Source organism: Hoplias malabaricus, chromosome 15 (genome assembly GCF_029633855.1).
Source record: "Hoplias malabaricus isolate fHopMal1 chromosome 15, fHopMal1.hap1, whole genome shotgun sequence".
Lineage (NCBI taxonomy): Eukaryota > Metazoa > Chordata > Actinopteri > Characiformes > Erythrinidae > Hoplias > Hoplias malabaricus.
Window position 1 is genome coordinate 4960760 of NC_089814.1, and position 26929 is coordinate 4987688.

At 39.9% G+C, this 26929-nt stretch overlaps 1 protein-coding gene across 6 annotated transcripts in view; it reads right to left on the reverse strand.

Moving 5' to 3' along the window:
• vav2 (vav 2 guanine nucleotide exchange factor) overlaps positions 1–26929 on the reverse strand; it is a 185499-nt gene that overhangs the window by 15899 nt on the left and 142671 nt on the right. For 4 of the 6 annotated variants that reach the window (XM_066645361.1, XM_066645366.1, XM_066645365.1 and 1 more), the window contains exons 5-9: positions 20269–20374; positions 17077–17175; positions 14527–14595; positions 13893–13993; positions 2918–3017 (exon numbers count right to left, since the gene is read on the reverse strand). In XM_066645361.1, the coding sequence (XP_066501458.1) occupies positions 2918–3017; positions 13893–13993; positions 14527–14595; positions 17077–17175; positions 20269–20374 (475 nt within the window). Of the gene's footprint in view, positions 1–2917; positions 3018–13892; positions 13994–14526; positions 14596–17076; positions 17176–19313; positions 19329–20268; positions 20375–26929 lie in introns of all 6 variants that reach the window. The other 2 variants (XM_066645363.1, XM_066645362.1) reach the window with 1 other exon arrangement.

Here is a 26929-nt window from a genome sequence, read left to right on the forward strand (position 1 = left end):
GGTAACAGACTAAGAAACAAGCAGTTCACTCTGTGATTTTTACTGCAATAATGTTATTAATTTTCTACAATGAAAGGCTCACAGGAAGGATAATTCTAATCCTCTAAAGCTACATTAAACCAATACAAATACCCTGAGTGAGCCATTGTTTACTTGTAGCCTTTAATGATGTGTTTATTGTAGAAAGTCATTTTAGGATCACAATCAAATACAAATAAGGGTTAAGCCCTAAAGAAATTAAAGAGAAATTAAAAAGGTCTGGTTATTTCAAAACCCTGAACAGCAAAACAAAGAAAATATATAAAAACCAGGTAATACGTCAGTTAATTCAACATCTGAAGCTTACAAACAATAATAAAACATGAACAAAACCACATTTCACTTAGTCAATTTACTGTTAGATTGTAACAATAAGGAGTCAAAGGTTATGTTAATGTTAACTGACAGTATGATATAGAAGTGGCAGGCACATTAAGCTGAGGAATGTTGGCGTATTCTTTGATGAAGCCTATATCATTCATTCATTCATTGTCTGTAACCCTTATCCAGTTCAGGGTCGTGGTGGGTCCAGAGCCTACTTGGAATCATTGGGGGCAAGGCGGGAACACACCCTGGAGGGGGCGCCAGTCCTTCACAGGGCAACACAGACACACACACACACACATTCACTCACACCTACGGACATTTTGAGCCGCAAATCCACCTACCAACGTGTGTTTTTGGACTGTGGGAGGAAACCGGAGCACCCGGAGGAAACCCACGCAGACACAGGGAGAACACACCACACACCTCACAGACAGTCACCCGGAGAACACACCACACTCCTCACAGACAGTCACCCGGAGGAAACCCACGCAGACACAGGGAGAACACACCACACTCCTCACAGACAGTCACCCGGAGGAAACCCACGGAGACACAGGGAGAACACACCACACTCCTCACAGACAGTCACCCGGAGGAAACCCACGGAGACACAGGGAGAACACACCACACTCCTCACAGACAGTCACCTGGAGGAAACCCACGGAGACACAGGGAGAACACACCACACTCCTCACAGACAGTCACCTGGAGGAAACGCACACAGACACAGGGAGAACACACCACACTCCTCACAGACAGTCACCCGGAGGAAACCCACGCAGACACAGGGAGAACACACCACACTCCTCACAGACAGTCACCCGGAGGAAACCCACGGAGACACAGGGAGAACACACCACACTCCTCACAGACAGTCACCTGGAGGAAACGCACACAGACACAGGGAGAACACACCACACTCCTCACAGACAGTCACCCGGAGGAAACCCACGGAGACACAGAGAGAACACACCACACTCCTCACAGACAGTCACCTGGAGGAAACTCACGCAGACACAGGGAGAACACACCACACTCCACCACAAGCCCCTGAAGCTGTGTGACTGCGACACTACCTGCTGCACCACCGTGCCGCCCAAGCCTATATCTAACTGAACAATTTTCATTTATTAAATGTAATTGATCTACTCAATCCTCAAGACCATTCATGCTCACATACATATCAACAGAACATTTAAACCACTGTGCTTGACATTTAGCTCTGAGTGAAGACAAAGTTCATCACAACAGCATCATAAACGTCCTTTTCCTGAAGAAGATTCTGATTTTAATCCACTGAAAGAGGCACTCGAACAACTGAGTGTGCAGAGTAGCACAAAATCCTGCCCAATTACCCAGGACTCCTCATGTGGCAGATAGCTGAGAGATAATCATCTGCATGTGTCAATCGTGCAAAGACTACAATCTTAGCCTCTGCGCTTTCCTCCACAACTAATCCACTCTAATCCTGCCCAGACATAATGGGTGCCTCACATCATCTGATTTCAGCCTTTATTAAAGGGTTTATTTGGTGTGGCCATCGCTGACTCTGCCTAGTCTGGGTCTGTTGAATGTTACTATGGAGTTAGTACCAGTCATAGTCTCTATACTATATTTTCACTAATAACTTCACTTTGTTACTGATTCCTGAACCACTTAGTTGTATCTTAGTTTAAAAATATGTAAATACTATGTTTATAATTAGTAAATGAACATAATTCATTGTTTGTGGTTATTTGTATGAAAAGGCATTAGGCATAACACTCACACACCTTATCTTCCAAGTGCATTTTTACTATCTATACTTTCCGAGTTTCTTATTTATAAGATCTTAGCTTCTTATTGAAGTCAGGAAAAGTATTTGCTTTATGTGGCTGTAAGCTGTAAAGATGCTGCCTTTATGTATTAGCTATTCACAAATAGATGGAAAGACCTTGCATTTGTAACGTGAAAAAACTTGTCCAATATTTTGTGTGCGGTAATAAGTTACTGTCCCAAAAATGTCAGCTGCTGTGTGGTGTGGGACAGTTCTGTCTGAGCATACTGTCCCAGAGAGAGAAAAAAGAGAGGGAGGGACGATCCACTGGAGCTACTTTTGTGCCTTTGGGTGTGCTCTGGGCAACTGAGACTCCTGTAGAACCCACGTTGGTAAATAGGTCACTGCTAACTCTTTACATACTTTCAGTACCGCTCCACCAAGTTCTGGAGATAGAGGCTCGGAGCGACTCTCTCTAATAGAGTGCCACTTCTGCTTGCATCACATAACTCTGACACATGCTCTGAACATTAGGACAAAGCGCAGTTTTCATGTCGCCATCTGGATTAGTGCCAGCTATCAGTCTGTGTAAACATCATTCTGGAGTCGATAAGTCCTCACAGCAGGAACTTGATTAAGACAAAACGGAATTGCACTGCCTCCAGTGCACTTGACCAGCTTCAATGATTTATGGATAAGAGTCTGTGTGTATCTCCACTGAGCTGATAAGGCTAATGAGTTTGATCAGAAGAGAACGAGGAAAGGGCAGGAGATGCTAAAAATGAGTGAGTTTACCTCCACTTTATTCTTCACGTCCTCACGTGTGACAGTGAGCTCCTCCAGGGTCTTCTGAGCATGCTCCATGTGACTGCAGTACTGACCGTAGATCAGCAACCTACAGAGGACACACAGTTACAGTTCATTATTATTATGATTATGATTTAACATCGTTCATTATGTTCCTTTTAATATTAAGCACTTACATTTTTTATGCCCACTAGAACTGGCACACAAAAGACTAGGGCTCCAGTCTACAAATCAAATCAAGTGATTCAGCAGAACCATGGCAGTAAAAGCAAAGCAACAGCCAAACGATCCTAATTAATTTTGAACAAATCTTTTTGAAGATATTCACTTAAATCTAATCTGGGCGACTGAGAATATCAAATGATTATTCATTACATGTCAAAATGGACTACTGACACAGATCAGCTCAGATTGGAAGATGTCCAGCGTCCCTCTGCCTGGAGGATGTCACCACGTGTGGCACAGATCTTCGCCTCTGATTAAAGTAGGGCACTGGCATGGCCGACAATCACAAAATGCTTGGACACTTTTGGCAGTTCTGCCTCTTAATCATGGTCTTGCTCGGAGAAAGGCTTGCATGACAGAGTGTAATTACTGCTTTGAAAGATCCTCAGTGAAGAAAAGTAGCACCACACAGAACCTTTTTGAAGACACTGGACTGAGAGTACAAGTCAAAAATTGCCCTGGCACAAAGTCGACTTAAATCCAGTCTGGCTGCTCAAATATGGCTCTGTTATTTGCTAAGACTTTGTGGGGAAGTTCAATCTATATCCTGCCACAACAATCAGCAAGCATGAGATGACAGACATCCAAAGTCCTCTGTCATTTGATCATTCACTTACATAAGACTCTTAGCCACTTTCATCTACAGGAAAAATGCAGTATTTTTAAAATAGATTTTTTTTCCCCACTTTGCTCAAGTGTTTTGTACCTTCTCCATTTGTTTTCCTTAATATGACCCTTGCTAAATATAAGATAAAATGACCTATCACACCTGTGCACTGAACTGATGTGAGGCTAGTAATTATTCATTACTTAAGCACTAATACCTAACCCCACCAGCAACTCAAATTATAGACTCGTACTGCCAAGATAACTTGATTACCTCAATTAAACTGTTTTGTTCTGGTTGTCAGAACAAACGCTTGCGCCATTCATGCTTCAACATTACAACCTCATTATTCAAACCACACAGTGGTTTACATTAAATGTATGTAGTACACAATGTCCAAGCTTTGAAACTCAGCAGTTAACCACAGAGTGCTATTTTAAAGGTCATTCTTTTTTCTCACAAATAAAATATATTATTCTACTGAGTGCTAATGGCAAACTGGAAACTGACATGTCCTTAGAAATCAATAACAGGCCAGAAAATGAGTGTCAGATGAAGCCAACTCCCAGCTAAGTATCAACAAGCACTCACCACACAAGTCACCACAAATGTCACTTGCTCAGCGTGTAACACGCTTCTGAAAATACCCAGTCTTTCTGTCAAATTCAGTACTCAGCTGACTCATAAAACCTCATACAGTGACCATAACATTCCTCATCTGCATGTGTGTGCAGTTGGAGAAGGCTGAGTGTGGATGTGGAGCCCCAGAGGAGCTTGAAGGACTTCCCTGCTGCTCTGCTCCCTGCCAGGACCTCTGTGCCCCTGGGCTAAGCAGGCCTGATTAAGAGCTGATGTGGAGCCGGAGAGACGGCTGTGCTCCTCGAGGAGCAGGACTGATGAAGATTAATGGGAGTCCTGTTCAATTACGCGTCACAACATAGATTCAGTAGCATACAGAAAATGTAGGGGCAGGTGTCAGGAATTAGCTCTAATAACAGATGTCACAGACATAATTGGACATGAAGGTCTTTTTTATGAGCCAATTTTCAGATCAAATATGTAGGGTGGATCATAAAGGAGAGAGCGAGAGAAAGGGAGGGAGAGATGAAAGCAATTATTACTTATACTTACTAATAATAATTTCTAATGTTTAGTATTAACTGCTTTGTATATAATGAATTATAATAAACAGAGGAGCTTGATTCCTCTGTATTTGTGCTGTATGGTGTGTAATAACCGTGGACAGGGTTGAGGAGAGAGATTTAAAGTAAAGAGATCTGTGATGTGATGTTAAATGAAGGGGGTAAAGGTTTTGTTGTGTTCAGCCCTGTAAAGCCTGTTTTTGTACAAAACACAGAAAGCTTTCACCCCGAGGGCAGCCTTCATCAAACACCTCACCACACTGACCTCTTTCTCTCTCCAAGAGAGCCAAGGACACAGCGGCAAACTAGGGGCATTACAGACTTAATGCTATTTTTATTCTGTACCCTATGACCATGACCTTTCTATATAAAGCCTTTATAGCAGCACAACAAACAGATGCTAATAAAACTTTTTAAAGGTTGTTTTAGAGTAAAGAAAATAAATTTTCAATTTATGAAACCACTAATAATGTGCACATATTTATAAATCACTCAGCCATCACTTCTCATCAGGAGTTAAAAAGAGACCAGAATGCTCTGGAACAGTGTTCTGGCAAACCTTTATGTCAGGGGTTCCCAAACTTATTATGACCACAGACTGGAAGGGCACCGCCCAGCATTTTTGACTGACCGCCAAGCAGAGATGTGTTTCAATTGCAATAACTGTCTTATGAAAGATACAGCATTAAAAAAAATGGTCATATTTAGTTATGCTGCTACATGCAGTAGTTTGCAGTTGTTGCAGTCAAGTACACAGAGCCCCATTGCATGGTACCGGTCTGCGGGCTGATGGTTGATAACATACGTTCTTACTTGCAAGAGGGATATTTCTGGTTTTCTGGTCTTTGATTATTGTAGAACTGATATTTCCGTTCACAGGAACTAAGGGCCCTAGCCCAAACTTAAAAAAAAAAAAAAAAAATTGCCAAAGAAATGTATCCCACTTCCAGCAAATGTTAGTGCTGCCAATGTGCATTCCCAAAACCAGTGCACTCCTGGCTTCTGCTCAAACCATAAAACTGCAGAAGAGTGAAGTATGATATGCTACCACAGAGAACATGTGAGTTGAGCTTACACTACAACTAAACCTGTATTATATACGCAGTTATTTTATCAGTTACACAGCCCTGTTATTTAAAATTTAACAAATTTATAAACAGACTTAGCAAGTTTAGTTTTTAAACTGCCTATTAACTCACAACCTCCAAATCATAAGTTCCATCATATTCCAAAAATCAGGCTTCAGTCTGTAACACCATCTTCCTCTTCAGAGATATTGATAAAGCAGATCTGAAGAAACAATAAAGACTGGATCTAGAATTGGTCAAGCAGCCCTGACTGATATATTGTCTATATTAGCATATACTAATACTAATAATAATACTGGTGCAACACTAGTGATATTTATATTTTATGGTATTAGTAAATAGTCAACATAGAGACATATTATAGACGCTCCATTATTTCCCAAACCAACCATCAAATAACATTCCCTTGTTTGACTTAGCGGGGCGGCACGGTGGCGCAGCAGGTAGTGTCGCAGTCACACAGCTCCACGAACCTGGAGGTTGTGGGTTCGATTCCCGCTCCGGGTGACTGTCTGTGAGGAGTTGGTGTGTTCTCCCCGTGTCCGCGTGGGTTTCCTCCGGATGCTCCGGTTTCCTCCCACAGTCCAAAAACACACGTTGCAGGTGGATTGGCGACTCGAAAGTGTCCGTAGGTGTGAGTGAATGTGTGTGTGTGTCTGTGTTGCCCTGTGAAGGACTGGCGCCCCCTCCAGGGTGTATTCCCGCCTTGCGCCCGATGATTCCAGGTAGGCTCTGGACCCCCCGCGACCCTAAATTGGATAAGCGGTTACAGATAATGGATGGATGGATGGATGTTTGACTTAGCAATGTGAAGCCTAGTGTGTTCATGAAGCAATTTCACGGGATGCAACCTTTTTCCGTAAATGTACGTTAATTTCTTGGTTCAATCGTGGCAGCTGTAATATTAAAAGCTCCACCCAGTTCCATAAGTTCATAAACCAGCACATTTTCATAGCCATATTTCCAGGAGAATAAAGTAAATAAATGTTTGAAATGACAATAAATGAATTAACTTTACTAAAGCAAAAAATAAACATTGTTTGATAAAGTAACGCTGCATGTGGAAAATTGAGAGATACCAAATTTAATCAATACCACCCAGGCCTATGGTGCAGTCAAGATTCATTGCTCTATTATATGTGGCTAAAATGCATTTCAGCTATATGAGCTTTTTGTATGAAGCTATAATGATTTTAACCATGGTTTCCAAAGTGCAGGTTTTATTTTAAAACAGACCTACACTGAATGCAGCATAATGGTAGATAATGGAGATCATTAACATACTATCAATCATGCAATCTCATACAGTCCATACAGGCTTTCGTAAATGGCCACGAGCAGCATGTAGCCGCTGTGACACCACAGGGAGTATGCTCTCTAAGAAGCCTGTACTAAAGCTTTTACTGATCCAGCTCCAAGTGCTACATTCTCAGCAAAAAAAAACCTTCCTACACCTAGCACCTCAGCCCCCAGCACTTCACATGTCACAGTTTAAAGATGCTGAAATGATAAGAAACGCTGTGATTTGTGACACTGCTGTCGCATTGGCTTTGGGAGCCTGCCTGCGTTAAGATGTTGCATTCTGACAACCGCAAAGGGCGAAAGAGTTTAGCAATATTTTTTTCCAGCAATAATTCTTTTGAGCAGAAGTCTCCATTTCTACTACATTCAGGTGAGTTAGGTTCTACTCACTCACAGCACTTAAGATGAGGGATAAAACAACTGAGTGAAGCCTTTTGTAACTGAACTTTGAAACTATGGGGAAATATCTCAGCAGATATCTTTAAATAAAAGTCTACAAAGGGTAATAGTGAAGAGTGTCTGTGTAATTTTTCTTAACAGCTTATTTTTAATGAGCAATATACAAATGAAATAGTGGTCCCTGTATTATTCACAGTATTGTAGACAACACAATAGCTATAATATATTTAATGTCATTGATTAAGTTATCATCCACAACTACCGTGTTTCCCCGAAAGTAAGACAGTGTCATACATTCTTTTTACCCCCAAAAGTCCCACTATGTCTTACTTTCGGGGTATGTCTTATATTGGTAAAAAATGTCGATTTTTGTTTTAACCATAAAATTAACATTTATTAACAACCTGAACAGTATGGTATTCACCATAAAACAGTTTTATAAAAGCAAGTGCCAAGAATGTCTTGTTACAACCGTATCATGACGGTATTTCCATGTATAACATGTAAAACAATGAAAAACGGTAAGAACGAACAGTTTGAATATGTTATACTGGAAGATAAAACAGATTTATTCCATGACAACCATGGCTGCGTGTTGGACCACGGACAACATTACTGCTGCTCCCGCGGCCTCCACATCCCTCTGCTCATTCCGCTCCAGATCCGTCCGCATCCCGCAGTTAATGCAGCAAAAGGTACCGGTACTATGGCTTATATTTTTCCAACGTACAGTTTACTATGTCTTACTTTCGGGGTACGTCTTACATTAGCCGACCCCCCTAAAACCCACACTGCGTCTTACTATCGGGGAAACACGGTACAAAGGAGAAGGTTGGGAGAATGAATAAACGAATGAGTGAATGAATAAATATTTTAATAATTGGTTTATGAAATAATGAATGAACACCAGGATCACTTAAGTGTGTACACTCCCTTGGGTGGTTGCCTTTGCTACTGCCATGTAAACACTGTATAAATGAATCTCTCCCAAGGCTGTTGGGTGTTCTCACATGGATTTCTTATTATGGGAGGTCTATCATGCATGTTATTTCAGAGAAAACACAATTTGGTCTGAACGCTCACCCTGTAAACCTCTCTGTCTGCCTGTGGAATAAGAGTGGGACTGCTGAGGAAAGCTCAGCGCAAAGCAGAAGTGACAAGCACAGAGCAAGGTAATAGGTTCTGACACGTGGCGCTGAGCACCCCTCACCTCCGCTTAAAAACAGCCAGCACACTCAGGCTCACACACAGCAGCCAAGCAGCTGCTAACATTCCTACCTATTATCAGTTCCATCAGCAGCAAGAGTGTTTTTGAACGAGTCTCCTAAATGGTTGGACTGCGTAGTGTGAATCTTCTTTAAGTGCTAGGTGACCTTTTCCTCTGGCTGGCTCTAAGCTAAAGTACTGTAGCTTCATATTTCTTCATTCTCTCTCCCCCCTCCATATCCTTTCTCATTCTCTCCTCCCCTCCTTCTCGCTAAGCATAGACACTTTATAAAACAAAATAAAATAAAAAAAATACACTGGCATTTTCCCTCTTCCATTCAATGAGTCAGCGTCCCCGAAAGCTTCTCATTCATTTCATTCTGCAGAACGCATCGCTGCTAAAGGTCACTGGGACATACAAGAGGAGATAAGAAAATTAATTAAAGTCACTCTGGCCCTCAGAGTCACAAATGGAGGTGTGGTGCACAGCAGGCGCCAGGCGAGCCAAATCCCCTGGCCAATTCCCTCTTTGTAGAGGAAGACGAAAAAGAAGCACGCACTTCATAATGAGACACAGAAACATGTCAATCACAAGCCGAATGCCAAAGACATATGACGTAGTCCTGCTCTAATGAAATGAATAATCTACCAAAAATACTCTCAGCTGTATTATGAATAATGTCACCAAATGTAAATATTACCATTCTCTGTCATATGCAGATCTGTGTCACGGCAGAGGTGTTTTTATTCCTTCAAAGAGACTTTCAAACATCCTTTAAATTCTAGAAAAGCATGTCTGACGTTATGGTTTGTCTGATTTTGTTTAAAGCAGGATAAGACTGACGCAAATGTTTGGGCCATGGACGAAATTCTACAGCAACTGCCAGGTCAAAGTGAAAAAAAATACAACTGAAAGAAAGATTATATACAGTATATGCCCTAAAAAATATCCATGCCCCTTCTATTACTGACTCCTGTTATTTTAAGGTACACAGGTGTTCAACTGCACAAACCCTCACTGTATAAAAGCATCACTAACAGAATGGGACGCTTATAAGGTCATCATGCCCGATGCCATATAGAATGGGCCTGTAGAATAAGCCCAATTCATTGGGCTGAGAAGCAGTGGAAATGCGTTCTCTGGAGTAATGGAGCTTCATCGGATACCTGTGGGATGGACTTGCATGATGTTTGACATAGAACTAATCAGTCAGTATCACAGTCTGACCTCAATATTACCTTTGGGGGTGAATGCAATCAAATCCTCATATCTAATAAAAAGTCTTCCCAGGTGAGTAGTAGCTGTTCTTGCAACAAAAAGGAGGTAGGTGTGTGTGTGTGTGTATGTGTGTTTGAATTCAGAATAAATGCTGAAAAATAGGTGTCTATGTACAGGACAGTTTGTATAAACATATAATTATTATTATTTTATTTATTTATTATTATTATATAATATAATAATAATAATAATCAAAACAGAACTTGCTGTGCACCTTCCGTTTTGCAATCTAAGAGAGGCTATGGACAAGAGAGTGTGTTTTTGTGTGTGTGTTGGGTCCTTTCTGTAGTGGGACAAAGAACACATTAGCACAGGAGCCCAAGGCAAGGCGGTTGGATCAGATCACAGTCTTAAGAGTTAGATAAACAAAAGAGTGCAGGCAAAAGAGGCAGAGATGTCACGCCAGCTCCATGACACACAAGCCTCGGGGCCAAGCAGAGAGATCTCTCTTCCTCTAATGAGACAATTACCTATGCAAACTGATGCCCCCAAACGATGAAGCTGCTGCCTCATTCTATTCTTTAGATGATGCTTTTTTAAAACAACAGCTTATACCTCCACCAAATCTTAGCAATCAGATCATTTTCTCCTGAACAGAGGCTGGCACATTTGTTGGCACACACAAACATTTTAATACAGTGTCAGGACATGGAAGAAGATGTAATAAAACATATATACATAAGCTATATATCAAGTTATTAACATCAAGCAAAATAATTCCCCGTATATACATATACATAAGTCAGTACAGATATAAAATTGCCACTGTCCAGTTCGAGCTTCTGCACGAACGTTTACCAGTGATGCAGTTAGATTAATCAGACTCTATCTTTGCTAGGAGTGTGCAGTACAAAGCAGTGACTTTATGTTAATCGATATTTGGGAACTGTAAAAAAAAATTCATCTAGTGGTTTGGAGGAAAAAGTTTAAAATAAAAATCAAGGCTCTTGATTCTTGCTTTGTATTTTCCTAACGCAGAGTGTCCTAAGTGTAAAATGTCTTGGTGTGGGCTGTACACAAATCAAACAACAAAAAAAGTAAGTAAAACATAAGTAAGCTTGCAATAATACTATAAAAATATACACAACAATGAAGAATGTTTTTCTGGAACTGTGCACACAGACACACACAGACACAGTTTTTTTTTTCTGGAAATGAAGATGACTTATCTTTAACTGGAAAAAAGGGGGCTGGATTTAAGAGGACATTCTTTGGAAGCTGCTGTCAGCCTCTGCGTTCATTAAGAAAGCCAAACCCGTGATTATCATCGCCTCCACCTCTGCAGGGTGAAGAGAACAGCTCTAGAACTCTATGCAAATCTGAGCCTGCACCCTGCAGCTGTGCTATTCACTCACACTGATGTAAAACCCTCTGCGCTCCTTATCACAACCCACAAACTAACCCAACTCCAGCTCACAGCACATTTACCCTTTTACCCATCAAGCAAAACCAGATAAGATATCAAAGGTATGACAGAAGAGGAGGATATGAAATACGCTGCCTGAAGGAGAGAAGGGAGGGGATAAAGAGATTTGAATGTGTGCAAGAGTACAAAAAAAGAGCTGTGGGTGAGTCAAAGTGAAATTATTTAAAATACATATAAAAAATAAACTCAGAATTCTTACAGATGACATTCTTTCAGCAGCCATTCTCTCACTTTCAACAACTGACACAAACTACCCAGGGTGGTGGGGTCACCCCTCAACAAACAATTACTAGAGCGAATGGGCTAATTTAATGTTTAATCTAATGTCATTTCTCTTTAGTCTCATGTCTCATCTAAATGCAATGCCATGAACAAAGCCTGCAGTGATAATGGATCTTTACGGCCATTATAAAACCACTTTGCACCTGTAGCATCCAGCAAATTGAGCTTACTGCAGCTGCCAATCAAAGACCCTCATTCTCATCAATAAACTTCACTATAAAATGAAGTGATATAAGTTACTTAGCTCCAGATCAAGCCCGGAAACAATACATCACAACATCTGAAATCTAGTTTATTCAGGGTTCACTAAGACGGATTTGTCATTAATTAAGGAGAGAGAGAGAGGGAGGAAAACAAACAAATAATAAATAAATAAATAAATAAAATCACACAAAATGAATATATAAAATCTCGAATAAAATGTCGAGTGACATATAAATAAAACAAACATGAAAAGAAAGTGTTTTGATCATGGAGATGTTATGCATATCACGACAATCCAAAGATAACAGTCTACTCAAGTTAATTTGTATCTGTGATTTACCCAAATGTAAAGTCTACTCTCAAGTCAATGTGAAGGGGAGCAAAGCAAAATTTTACTTAAAAACCTCACTAACAACTTCTGTGTTTTAAAACAGCATGAGAAATGTGCTTTTTCCTCCATCAGTTTAGAGAAATTTGCCTTCAACCCACCGATGAAAATACAATGAAAGAATAACTGCGTTGTGGTGAGTCACGTATGTAATAATTATCGAAGATATACTACTTCAGGGCTCACAAAGTATTGCATTTTGTTGCTGTCTGTTACAGTAACAACATGTCTTTAAATGCTGTTATCTTCATTGTGTTAAAAATGTACCTTTTGCTTTGATAGATGAGGGATGGCTGACAAATTGTGAAGAGCAAAACATGGCCTATGGTTACTGACTGTATACAATGACCAATGGCTATACGTACAAGGCAAAAGAGTCATTTGGCAGTGGCCAAAAGTAATTCATTACAGAGACACCAGACGGAAAGATTTTGTAATATAAAACAGCATGTGCCCTGTGAGTGACTGAGCAAGAGCTCTGCATTGTTGAGATTCTAATGCAGAGAGACTGAGTCAAAGTATCACTCTGGCTGCTTAATAAACCATAGATGTGAAAGAGCAAAGATTGGATCCCTGAGGATTGGCAGATTCTAACAGCTCGGAAGCAAGAGTGTGAGCAGTTTCATTAGGCGTCGTCTAGTAGGGTCCCGGCTGGAATAACACTGTGATTTTGCTGAAAACAGCAGGGCCAGGCTTCAGTATGATTGGCAAAGAAGGCCACACTGGGTCTCAATAAAGTCTGATGACACAAAGCAAGTACTGAAGCATGGGAAGAATTAGCTGACTACTACTTGTCCTTTAGACATGCTCCAGTGCTCAGAGAGTCTACATATCTGCAGTATGTGTGCGCTGGTTCAACAGCAGTCTCCAGACCAGTGACCAATGGGACTGCAGGTCAAAATGCAATGTAAAAGACTTCTCCTACATTACAAATGAACATTACATTTATTTCATAACGCTGGATGGTTTTCCTGTTTTTCATAAAGCTATACGTCTAAACTGATATGAAGCAGACTCCTAATATTCACATTTATCTTCTGTAATCAAAGCTATTTATACAGAATGTGTCTCCCAACTCACTCCAAAGGTGATGGACGTAGCTCAATCACTTCAGAGGATTCTGTTTCATTGCTGCTAGAGTTACATTACCTTTGGTATTAAGCTTAGCGACATAAGACTTGTGCAGTTGCTCCAGAGCATTCTGTTCTATTGCCACTAATAAAGCAGATTCATTGTTTCTATGTGGTTTCTACAAATGTTTGAAGATGCAGCTTATTTCTGCACCTGATTTTATTTATTTACTAACTATTTTGGATCCATCACTGACATTGTTACATGTATCTCCTGCTGGTTTCACTCTCTCACTCTGTCTTACTTTCTCAGTCATACAGAGATAGTGTTAAAATGTTACTGACCTCTCTTTGAAGTCTAGGAAGATCTTTCCCAGGCCATTTCCTCCGCTCATCATATTCAGGTCAATGGCTCTCAGCATGGCAAAATGAACTTTGATGATTTCCTACAGTAAATTACAGTGTCAGGGCCATTCATGCTTTAATCCAGCACCACACACTAAAACACTGACCAGGAGTTCACTAGGAGCAGAAAAACCTCTACTGTTAATCACACACAGAGTATATAAACGTGAATCTTTTATGGCTTTCTTCACATGAACTTACTCTGATAAGACCCTGTAATAAGCATCATTACAAAGTGCAAAATAAAACAAAGGGCCAAAACAGGAGCTAGATATTTAGAACATGGTCCAAGAAAAATTATAGTTTTTGTTCTATTTTCAGTTTAATGCAAATCAAACAAATTTTAATCATGGAACTCCATAGATAGTATTTTACATAATGCCTCACCTTAAATGGAGATTAGGTTTGAAAATCTTAAACATCTAATTATTATAAAAGCTACTAGTGTAAATTTTATTCTCTACAGTTAATGATATGTAACCAATATTTTATTAATATACAATATGGAAAGTGAAAGCATAATACAAATGCTTCAGACTTGATGGTCTTTTAGAAAATGTAAGAGTGCACCCACCTCTAGATTAACAAAAATGGCCTCCATCTCCTGTGGAGTTAAGACTTGCTTCAGGGGAATCATGTAACTCTGGGGGGGAAAAAAAAGACAAAAAGACATCTCAGCTACATTTTCATGCAAACAAGTCTGCAAAGACTTTCTGAAACATCAATATTTTCAAACAGTGCTGATGTGACGATGATGTGGGAAGATGGTTTTTAAAAGGACAAGCTCAAGGTCATGTTGAGGAGTTTGATATTGAACATAGTTATGGTTTTTAGATTTTTCAATGCTGGCTATTAAGCATCTGCAGCCAAGGAAAAACGTTTAAATCCTCCTCTGGTTTTCACATTCATTTTCCCTGATCAAACACTCCTTACAGAATAGCACGCAGGGTCTCTTTCTTTTGAGGAAATTGGTTCTGACAAAAAAAGAAGGAAAAGCAAATTGTGGCTGTTGCAATTCAAACCCTTTTGCAGAAATTGCAACTTTATAAAAGAATGGAATACAATGTAACGAGACTTCATGGCAGGTAATTTTGGACCACTTCTATTCATCCATTCACTGTGCACACAAAGGGCAGCTGGTGTTGTCACAGTGTAAACAAAAAAGGAATATTTGTTGTATAAGAATTTGATGTAACACCATAAAACCATTAAAATATTTAGACACCAATGTTGTAGACAGAACGGACCGTAAGCAATTTTGACAAAAGCGTCAACTCATTTATCTCTTTTGAAATGTAATGAAGAGACAGCGAGTGAGAGCAATATTGACACTTTGGTTTAATTAGGGCAAAATGAATCTAATGATCATTGGGGACTCATTTCTGCCCGTAAGCAAGGGCCTGTTTGTCTTGCTGAGCAAACAAACCTTTGCTCTGTGAATAGACACAGTGAGGGTTACTGGCTGTCCAACACTGAGGATGATCACAACAGTGAAGTCAGATTTATTAGAGAAATAACAGGATGTAGCTCTTAAATTGAAAGCAAATATGCAAGAATGTTTGAGATAGTTAAAGAGAGAGCAAGCAGGAGTGAACGAGAGGAGCTGGGTTTCCATCCAAAAACGTTCTCAAATGTTAGGTGCAATAAAGAAATACTGGCAGAAAATTATGCGAAATGAGTCGTGTTTCCATCCACTGCACTTCTGTAAATAAATTCCAGATGACGTGGGCGCTGTGATTAGGGGCGGCATTGAAACAAGGGAAGGGGAGAGATCTGAATGGGTTGCGCCACATGCACAGTAGGTACAAACCAGTTAAAACCTTTTTGTTTATTCAAAAAACGTTTCCATCACTTTTTTTGCCCACTTTTTCACCTCGTCCAAGTGTAAAACACTTTTTGTGAGTTTTTTTTTTTCTAATCCTGTTTTCCATTCAGGTGCCTTGTGTGGATTTTCAGGAGAAAACTTGTGTGTGAGAGAGAGAGAGTTAGAGAGAGATAGAGAGATAGATAAATAGAAAGAGTGAGATATAGATAGAGAGAGAGAGAGAGAGAGAGAGAGACAGACAGACAGACAGAAGGACAGCAGACAGACGGTTGGGGTTGGAACCCACATATTGAATGATTCACTAAGTGTTAAATTAAAGGTGTGTTTGTTACACGTTAGACATGTATGTCTTAGGGGGCATAAGTAATGCCTGGAGGACTCACTCAGGTACTCTGCCAATAGTATTGATCTGCTGAGAGGACATCTGTATTCTCTCATTAAGCCCTGAGTCATTTTTCCTCTGGGCAAGATAAAGTACAGGCCAGAGTCTCTCTCTCTCTCTCTCTCTCTCTCTCTCTCATTCACTTGCTCGCTCTCATTTTCTCTCTCTCTCTCTCTCTCTCTCAACATTGCATATATTTCTGCACCCTTGTCTTTCAAAATAGGAATTAAACTGAAAGAAAATATCAGGGGTAGAATAGCTGTTAATATGTACCTTATTGTACTGTATCAATGACAGCATATTTGCTAGTCATTCATGTATTAACAAAGGCAAGCATGTTTCTATGTAGTCTATTGTTAACACTGTAATTCATGACAAGCTGGGCTGCAGTGGCTTGTTTACTCATCCACGCATGCCACCCTTCACTGTCAGTGGAAGTAGAAATCAATAGCTAAAGAAATCTGGACTGTAGCTGTCACTTCTGGCCTCATGAGAATAACTTCTGACCAGTTTATTGGTTATGGAACATATTGAGGATATACTAATAATACAGTTAATATTGATATTAAAGTTTTATAATATCAATATTAAAGCCTGTCTAACAAGATTATAATAAAGAGGAAGGAAATGGTGGTGGCCGTTTTTTTTTTCCTTTTTGATGTATTTATTTCACCTGATTTATTTTTGGATCAGGTGAAAGGTGCCAACCCGCACCCCCCGTCAAATAAAGCCCTACTTTAGCTCAGGTCCTATTTTAGTCACACCTGCTCTTCTTCTGTCAGGAACATTCCCATTCTCTTCCTTTGACTCCCCTCACCAGTCATCTCTGTCCGGAATGTCACTGTAACCTTGTCCTCATTCGAGATTCTCTGGAGTGCTGTAGAAAAGTACTCAGCACTCAGCTTGCACACACTCACCTTCTCAATGTCCTCCAGTGTCTTGTAGTACTTCGCCTCGGTCTCCTGGATCTCCACCAAGCAGCAGTTCCTCTTGTCGTCCTCCGTCATGCCCATTTTCTGTGATGGAAAGAGCAAGAACACAGACAAACGACACTGTAGGCCATTCTGCAGGTGAAAGCACTGCTCTGTTTTTGTCTGAACGCATGTGCCAAAAACCAGACTCTTAGAGGAACCGCTACATTTTGGAGGAAGCAGACCAAAGGTGGCAACAGGAAAGCACAGTGTGGGACAAAAAAAATATTTGACAGAAACAAAAAACAAAACAAAAGCATACAGATGCTATGAATCACATTTGACAGGGACTAAAGGTTGGCATACACCTGGAAATTCTGAAAATCATTTGAAAAATTCTTTAATCAAATAAAACAATTCACTGTAAGGACCGAGGAAATACCTGATCCACTAGAGCAGGGTCCAATGGATGAAATGTAATGTGATTCCAGCACTGCTGTGGCAATGCTAATTTTTTGGATGCTTTTGAGACAGCAGTGAGCTGAAAGCATGGTCAGTCTTGGGCTAAAAATCTCTAATGAACAACTGGGTCTGCTGCACATACACCGAGCACATCTGGAATGGCCAGTCACCTCAGCCAAGGCAGCCAGCCTGTACATACATAAACATCTAACAACAGAACACCAGCTAGCGAAAGAGAGAGAGACAGGGAGTGAATATGAGAGAGAGAGAGAGAGAGAGAGAGAGAGAGAGGTGGGATATTCAAAGAACTGACTAGAAGAACTGACTAGAATGGAAGGAAAACAGATTGTGTTCAGTCTCCAAGCTAGATTCTATCTCGCAGTACTGCCCACACGAGCCCCACACCATCACATTTGGGTGTGGACATGTTAGAACTCCAGAACAGAATAAACACGTGTGACTGGCTTTTACAGACATAGCCCAGTTACATCACAGTGTGCGTGTAACCCAGGCTGAGATTTGTCAGCAGCTGGGAGCAGTTGCGGTGGTAAAGTGGAAGAGATCTGAGGTGTTTCTGAAGGCACAGGACTGCGGGAGGAAGGTTCTAATACAATAAGAGCTTCAGACTCACACACACTCGAGAGCACAGACTATGTCTGGGGAAACACCCTGTCGAGCTCACTTATTCTCCTCCTGGCTCTTTCTGGAGCCATCTCTGTGCCACTGACTAGCTACCTGTGTATTTTTAGAGCTATCTTGCCCCTTGCCCAATTAAGTCACTGAGCTTGTGTGTTTGAGAGGATGGCATTTACACAAATAAATGAGAATGTTGTTTTGGCAATGAAAAAAGACTTTTTTTTTTTCATTAAAATACCTTAAAACAGTCCTAATCACTAGACATTGTTATAATCATCTTTTCATTTTTATACAACATCCTCATAATGAGAAATATAACCAACACTGACTAGATTAAAGATGATTTTGCTTGCCAAGATATCATTTTTTTCCCCCTCAGTGCTGTAGCTGATGACACAGATGAGCTATGCGTGTGTAGGCAGGCGGTGCCCAGCGGGGATTTTACTCAGCAGGAGGGCTCTTCTCCTCACTCTGTGGTTTAAAATAAGCTCCCACTGCCTCCCTGAGACTGAACAGCACTTTCTAGATCAGCTAGAGTGATGGGCATCAGTTTAGAGGGATCTGCTCCTACTGCCTGACGGTTTATTCAAAGAGAATGACCACCTACTTATTTCAATACATTCCTCCCACAAAAAAAAAAAACACATTTGTAGCGGGGCTGTATCATTATGAGGGGAATAAAGGAACTGCAGGGTTTAGTAAGGTATTTATCCTATGAACCAACTGTGCAGTTGTAAACAAATCAAATAATTCAGAGCAATATTTAAATATTTCAGCTACTGCTCTTTGGACACCTTCATTCACAGCAAGTAAATATGCCCTCTCTTGAATCTCTGTTGACAAAAACATGGTTAGAATCTATCTCAAGGTTTTGTTTTTAATGTACATTCTGCTAAATGTCCTGTTCAAATTACAAATTAATGTTCTCTAATGGAATTTTATAATCAACTCTAATTTAAACTGAAATCACCAGAGACACCCCAGTTAAGCAGGTCCAAGTTATTTGTTTACAACTGTGCAAGAGGTCTACTATGAAGGACAGTGTCAGCTGCAGGTGTGGACGTACTGGACACTACGTGGAACAGAGAAAAGAGCACTGGGGGCATAAGACAGTCATATGCAGTAGGATCAGATCAGGAACTCACCTGCATGTATCTAATCTGCAGCATTAAGGAGGCAAAGTGGCATACGTAAGCAGAGCACAAGAACTCACACACACACACACACAGCCTTGGGAACAATGCAGGAAAAAAGTGTAGGCTTTCTTCTAGCAGCATCTAAAAGTGCTCTCAAACGTGTGCAGACACCAGATGTGGCCAGTCGAGGAAATCGAGGACCAAAATTGTGCCAAATATGATATTCTCTTCCAAAGGTCACTGGACCTTTTGAATTATGAGTCTGATAAGCAGTCAAAATATGAATTTTGTTACATGCAACCACACACTGCAGAGCTGGCACTGTAAGACACAATCAGGCACGCTTTGCCAAACCTGGTACTGACATTTGTTGTTTTATGATGGTGCTCAGGTTTCTTGTTAGACTTGCATTAATGCAACATAATTTTAACGTGCAAAAGTGGTAGCTGTCTTGTAGCATGAATTATTCATATATTTACTGTGTAATGGACTCATATTCCAAAGGATCCAGTGACATAGAAACGAGAAAATGTATTAGCTTAAAAAACATTTTTTGTTCAACAGAAGTTTGAAAAATTACATTAATTTTTTGTTAAGGAAGAATAAACAGCTTAATCTATGAGTTCCTAATATGGGTTTGACACAAACTACAACCAGGAGTACTGAGTTTTGTTTTTGGTTAATTCCTTGGTTATCGTTTGTTATGTTACATAGTTAGCAGTCAAGAATAAGTGATGTTGAGGTGGCATATTTCTGGGAAATTGTATTATCGATCCCTGAATTAGTTCCTTTACGGATGACAAGTAGCAAACTTGCATAGGATAATAGTTGCCTACTGTAACTTACCTCCTCTACTGCTAACGTAGCCTAACAAGTCACCAGCCAGTCCTCTCTCTCTCACACACCCACACCCACACACACCAGTAAACCACGCATATCATTATAAGTGAAGTGGTGCACTCACCATGGGCTGTCTAACTTCCACTTTAATGATGTCCTCATAGATATCATCTCCTTCATCTTCACATGGCACACAGTCATAGATGTCATCCTCACCCACATCGTGCTCACTGTGGACACACAAATGTGACATGTTAAAAACAGCTGACACACAACAAAATAAAACAAAGTTTAAAAAAAAAAAAAAAGCACCGGTTACTTAATCTTTTCTTTAATACAGTCATTTCATGGTTAAATGGAAAAAATGCACTCAGGCACAGGCTTTACAAGTAGAAAAAGAGGAGCCCATGAAAATGTAACTGTTGACTTGATGGACCCTTTCCACCATTACACACCAGGCCCAGTGTACCGCACTGAGCTGAATTATGCATCCCGTTACATCTTTGCTAATACTCCATTGCTTGCACAGAAGGCATTTAACAGTTAAGTTTGAATCGCTTTTACATTTGAAGTTTTGAACCTCCTGTTCATGCAGTGCTGTAGGGCAGCTAAATGCACTCAGAGGAGAGCACTAATTGCCCAGTTCTCTGCATGCAATCTAGCACATAACCCCATTGTAGCTCAACATGAAAGTGGAATCAAGACATTCTCTACTCTGGCAGCAGACCCATATCTTCTACCCATATAATATATTCATGCTTGCCCATAAAGTTGTTCTCCACGGGCACTGTTTAATAGCTACTTTTGCTGCTACAATGATACTGCTTGTTTTCTTAGCTATGGCTACAAGCTTTAGAGAGAATAACTAAAAACCCTAAATAACAGAAATTGTAACATACACTGGACCAATGCAGAATATTTCACTACCATCACCACTATGACTTGTCTTATGTGGTGGTATAGAGGCTTTTCATTAATAATCTATAAGTATTCTGACCAGAGGTGGATTCCTACAGGTATGAGGAGTGTTTCCTTGTCACAGTCACCTTTGGCTTACTCACCAGTCTTGTGTTTTTTTGTTGAACATTTGTCTTATTGCTGAACTTCTGAAAAGCAGCTTTGCAACAACACCACAAACTCTATACAAATACATTTTATTTGAATTTGATGTATTTATATAGTGATGCTAAACAACACCGGTTTCACGTTCTATCCTACTATGATGTTGCATAGTTGCATTCATCAAAATTGGAAATCATCTATTAACCAGGGCAGAGTGCCCCAAAAACCTTCACACAATCAGTTTTAATGTTATGATATTCTTTTATAGCACACTCATACAAAATAAAAAAAAAATCTGACAATTTGCAACTTCTGAAGAATTCAGTGGCACCTGAGCACACACAGCTTTTATTCTCTGAGGTGAGACAAAGCCTGGCTCAGTCTGATTGGCTTGCTCTTAAGTGTTTGGAATCCAGTTTAGGAGTCCTCCACCTGCTGGTCCCAGCGGTGCTCACATGGTAATGACCAATCAGCTTGTCCATGTCCATACTGTACTGTTCTAAAGTCAGAGACCACCTTATCACATAATTATCATTTAATTCCTTTCTAGTCAAAACATAGTTAAAGCCACTGTTAACTTATTTTCCTAAAAAAAAAAAAAAAAAAAATACATTAGCAGTGGCTTTAACTGTGTTTTGACAGAAAATAAATTAAATAATGTCAATTTTTGCCATGGAATACACATCTAAACATGCTATAATACAATATATTATTATATAGTAATGCAGTTTAATAGTAGATCCCTCACTCCTGCCAGTTCTGAAACCCCCCACCAGTCTGGAGGCTAGCCTTATTTTGGATGCAATAGATAAGGGTTGTGAGGCAGCTGTCATTGAAACTGTTGCCAGTACTATGTAGAATATACACACACCACAGCCCTGTGATACTGCTCTGAGGACCTGTGTTTTGCACTGCCCCACTGCACCCAAGTCTAGCTCTCAGCAGCCTCAAAATCCACTTCCAGAGATTTTAAGTCACGCCTGGTCAGGGGTTCAAGCGCATTTCCAGAAATTCATACCCCTGTAGTAATCTCAGTGCAGTCTGGATGCATGATTGTTATGAGAGAGGACACATGAAAAAATGTTTCATCGCAACTGTCCCCCTGGTAAACTCCTCCAATCCCAGAAAGCCTTAGAGGCTGAATGGACTGGAAGAGAGAGCCTTTTTCAAGGTGGGTGACAAATTCATTGCTTATTCTGATTGGCTGTGTGGCAGACTTGTCATCAACTCAGCCAAACTTAGTCATACATATTTGTTACAAGTCACAATAAGTCTAAAGCTTTTCAATACTTTAGAATTGTGCAAAACCTGGTATTTTGACTGGAAATAAATGTTAAATGAACTCTCACTTTTGCATAATACAAGGGAAAAAAGGTACCTTTCTCTTTCATTTTCAGTGTCATTTTCTCACTTGCATTTGCACGCTCACACTTTCATAAGGGATGTGAAAGTTTCTCGAGGACTGCACAGTAATTTATAACAGAATTAAAACACAGGTGTTTTAGAGACAGGGGTGTAACTAAAATGTAGTAAAACTATTGTATTGTGTGAAGAAATCTTACATAAAACGGATACTACCAGTGGAATCTGTAGAATCACCTTTACACTGTAAAAACACACACTGCAAACTGCATCCACTTCAACCACAACTACCACCAACCACTCCCTTCTCTAAGGTGAAGCCCCAAGAGTTTTCTGGGGGAAAGCCATCCTCATCATCATCATCATAATCTTTTCCACTTTTCCATTTCAGGGGGTTGGGGGAAAGCTAATTAAAAATAAATGTGGTTTAAATATGAATGATTCATCATATCAATATAGTAATAATTCAGTTGGTAAGAGAAGCTCAAAAATATGCACAAAATTACTACAATAATGCTAGTATTGGTAGATAACTGCTTAAAAGTGATCGGCATTTGATATTTGGATGTAACCGATATTTCCAACCAACATTTGAACCCTTAAAATAAAGAAACATAAATATTAATTTATGTCTAATTAAGTCACTAAATCATTTCCACCAAACAAGCGGACCGAGACCCCCCGATCAGATTAGTCTCGGTTCATCTTGAGTACGAAATATGAAACAAAGGCATCTAAAATCAACTAAAAACAGGATGTGAAATCAAAAGATGTGACACTATAAACACACTACGAGAGCACATTGTTTGTTAAAGACAAACAATGAACAGGGGACAAACTTTTTCCTAACATTTTCTCTTTGTAGTGTACCTTCTTTTTTTGTACAGTGGAGGAATTTCTGCCGCTGTTTTGACTCATTTTTCCATCTACCACCTCTTGCTGTGTTTCCAGTTTGTAAAAATGACTCCATGCAAACAACCCCCATGAGTGTGTTAAGCCCAGTGTGGTGATGACTGGATCGCCAAATAAAAGGTATGTCACCATTTTTTTTTTAAATACATGTATTTAGATAACATATTTTGGTATGACTGCAGGTTTGTCACTGTGAATGCTCAGCAAACCTAGAATAAACGTAACAATGTATAATTGTCTTGTTTGGCCTGGAATGACTGAAACGAACAACAAGTAAACAATACACCCTACTGAAAAAAATGAACTGTCAGTTCTTTTATTGCAAGAAGGATAGATATTGTTGCTGTCCAAAAAAAAATAAAAAAAATCTCCCCAAAACAATAACTTAATACAGGACGGACAGCTGCTGTTTTCCAATGATGCAGTAAACTAAAAAGAAAAAAATTTTGGACGACGATGACAAGTACATAAATATATGAAATGCTAGTCCAGATGGATTTAGTCTCAATTTCACCATTTTATAAATGTTTAGATGTTAGCATTGACAGATAAGTAACTGAAACACACTGAAATCCCATATCAGTGCATCCCTTAATAAAACAGATGGTTTGGGCAGTTGGTTCAAATTGCTAGCATATGAATTTCTATAAAAGTTGTGAATTGTTAACACTATATGTCTCCCACCAGTTTGACCAGATGGCATGTCTGTGGCTGCTCTGCCTTTGGTTGCCATGGGCAACCCTCCACCCCTTGCCCTAAAACAGCCCACCAGCGCTGCCACAACAGCCTACCCAATGAATAAAGCGTCTGGACGGCCACCGACTCCTTTCTCCTCTTCTGCTGTTTCCATCTGCAGGCGAAAACAAGCGTGACAAACTAAAGCAGCTGGAACTTGACTTGTGTTCAGCTGATTAATGCAGTGACTCACTCATTTAGAGAGGAGGGATACAAACATAGATGAGAATAGCAAATTCAGACAAAGCTAATCAACAAATCATCGCTGAGAAAGGGGCTTTGTGTGAAAGTTACTGTCTTTAATTTTCTACTTCATTTGGAAAACAAAGGTGAAGAAAAGATTAACGGTAATGCTCCAGTAAAGTCTCTCTACTTTAAATTACATTAACTTACAGTAAAGATGACTTTAGCTTTCTCCAGTAAAGAAGCCATTTTGGAAATCCTTCCGGAGATAAAACTCTTTAATAATGAAGTACAGTTAACAGCTTAAATAATTCTGCCAAAAGATGATTAAATCTTTGTATTCCGATATGACAGTAATTAGACCTTTAAGTTGGGTCTGAATGCCATATAAATTCGGCTAACCGCTTTTTGAGCAACAGACTTTCGTGGAATCTATAAGCCAATAAGAAGATTACTAATGCGGTCTTAACATACCATGACAGTATTATTACAGCTTTCAAAGTTCTCAAATTCAGCTGAACACACTGTGATGGCCCTTCATTCAAATGCAGTAACTGTGAGAAGACCTGGAAGCTCAGAGCACAGGAGACATTCAGCATGATTTAGCGCAGGCTTCACTGTGTCTTCGTAATTCGATCTGCTGCGGCGACACACAGAGCCACAGCTTGACACAGCCACGGCTGAAAGGGTAGCAATCTGTGCCGAAACCAATATATCTGAACTTTCCTCATTTCGTATGTCTCCTGCCAATTTCCGAACAGGTGTTTCAGAATTTTGGCAAAAGACAGCACCATGGATGACTGAGGCCCACTCACAGTGGACAACTAGCGAATCTGGCCGCGTATGTGGAAAGAACTGCTGGGTGACTGACCTCAAACTGTCTATCTGAACGACCTTCGGTACCTCCCCAGCATCAGCCAGAGATTTGGACACAAATATGAATGTATGTTTTTATCATTTTTAAAATATTTGGATTATAGTTTTACAAACAAGAGCAAGAGTGAAGTAACCTTGCTGCCTCTAAGCAATGAAGGGACTAAAGAAAATGTGGTAAAAAAGGTTTTGAAAAACAGAGTTAATAATACAACACTCTTGTATTTTGAAATAAAAAAATATCATTGCATTAATAATCTATAACTCACTCTCTAAAATATTTTTGTTTGCGTTTCTGAAACTAAACCTAGTCTATAATACAGTTTCCTTTTAATGACGAATATTCAGGATGCTGGGTAGCAAATGTAATACATCCACAGAGTAAGAATTCATAAATCTGTATTATTAATACAACATTTTAACAACAGGTATTACATGTGATTAAACATATATAATACTGAAGGCCAATACATATTCACTATGCTGAAGCACTACAACGTATATCTGTCAGCCATATAGTAACCACTCCTTGAGGAGACTACAACATGTATGTGTCTTTTATCATTAGTAAAGCTGCTATGAATACTAATTCCTTTACATCAGTATTTTTATCTACACAAATGCATTAACGTACATAGAAGCAATGTGCTTAACCTAATCAGGTCTGCTTCACCTGCTACGCTCCTGATAGCACATTTTCTACTCATACTCAAAGTTCAATGCTTATCCTCAGGTCCTCACAGGCTCCACTGCCTACTGAGGACCTGTCAGTCACACACTATCTTGAGTTGCCGCCATAAGAAAGGTGTCTGAAATGCCCAAGGTGACAGGATCCTCCAAGAGAAAATGACATTGCCTTGCAGGCCACTCACCTCTACAATTACTAATGAGCACAAGGTAATCAAATTCCAGTTTAACTTCACGGAATGGCTCTTCTTTCAGTACAGAAACATGACATGTGTGCATCATTCGTATGTGAATGAGGAAAAAAAAATGGGCACACGGGGAAAAAAAACGCACTGGCCTCAATCAAATATTCTGTGCTGTGGTCCACACAGTGTGCGAATTGTTTGAAGTTTTAATTGAGGTTGTGCAGTTCACCCGGATGGACAGCCGCTCTTGCTTCATTACCCGTGCTGACTCACAGTGAATGCAGAACTGCTTCTGCTATAAGCCACTCTAGGATTATGAACCTCAGCTATTCCAACAAATATTCTATTAAAAGTGTGTATTTAGCTATACTCAGCTAACAATTTGACTAAATCAAAATATTGGTAGGAATACAGGGGTTGGACAATGAAAGTGAAACACCTGGTTTTAGACCACAGTAATTTATTAGTACGGTGTAGGGCCTCCTTTTGCGGCCGATACAGCGTCAGTTCATCTTGGGAATGACATACACAAGTCCTGAATAGAGCTCCTGGATGAATGTGCACTAAATACACTAATTGGTACAAATGATGCTATGTTCTGCTTTTAGTAATTTAAAACAGGTCATCGTAGCATGAAGAGAGTCCTGTATAGTATATTGTGCCCTACTAGGCTTTCTGTGCCAGAGACATCATTGGTGCACAAAAAAATATGAACAGTGGGCGAAAGATTTATGGAAAAGCATTCCCCTTTTGCAGAAAGCCCTGAGGAAAAGCATTAGCTGAATG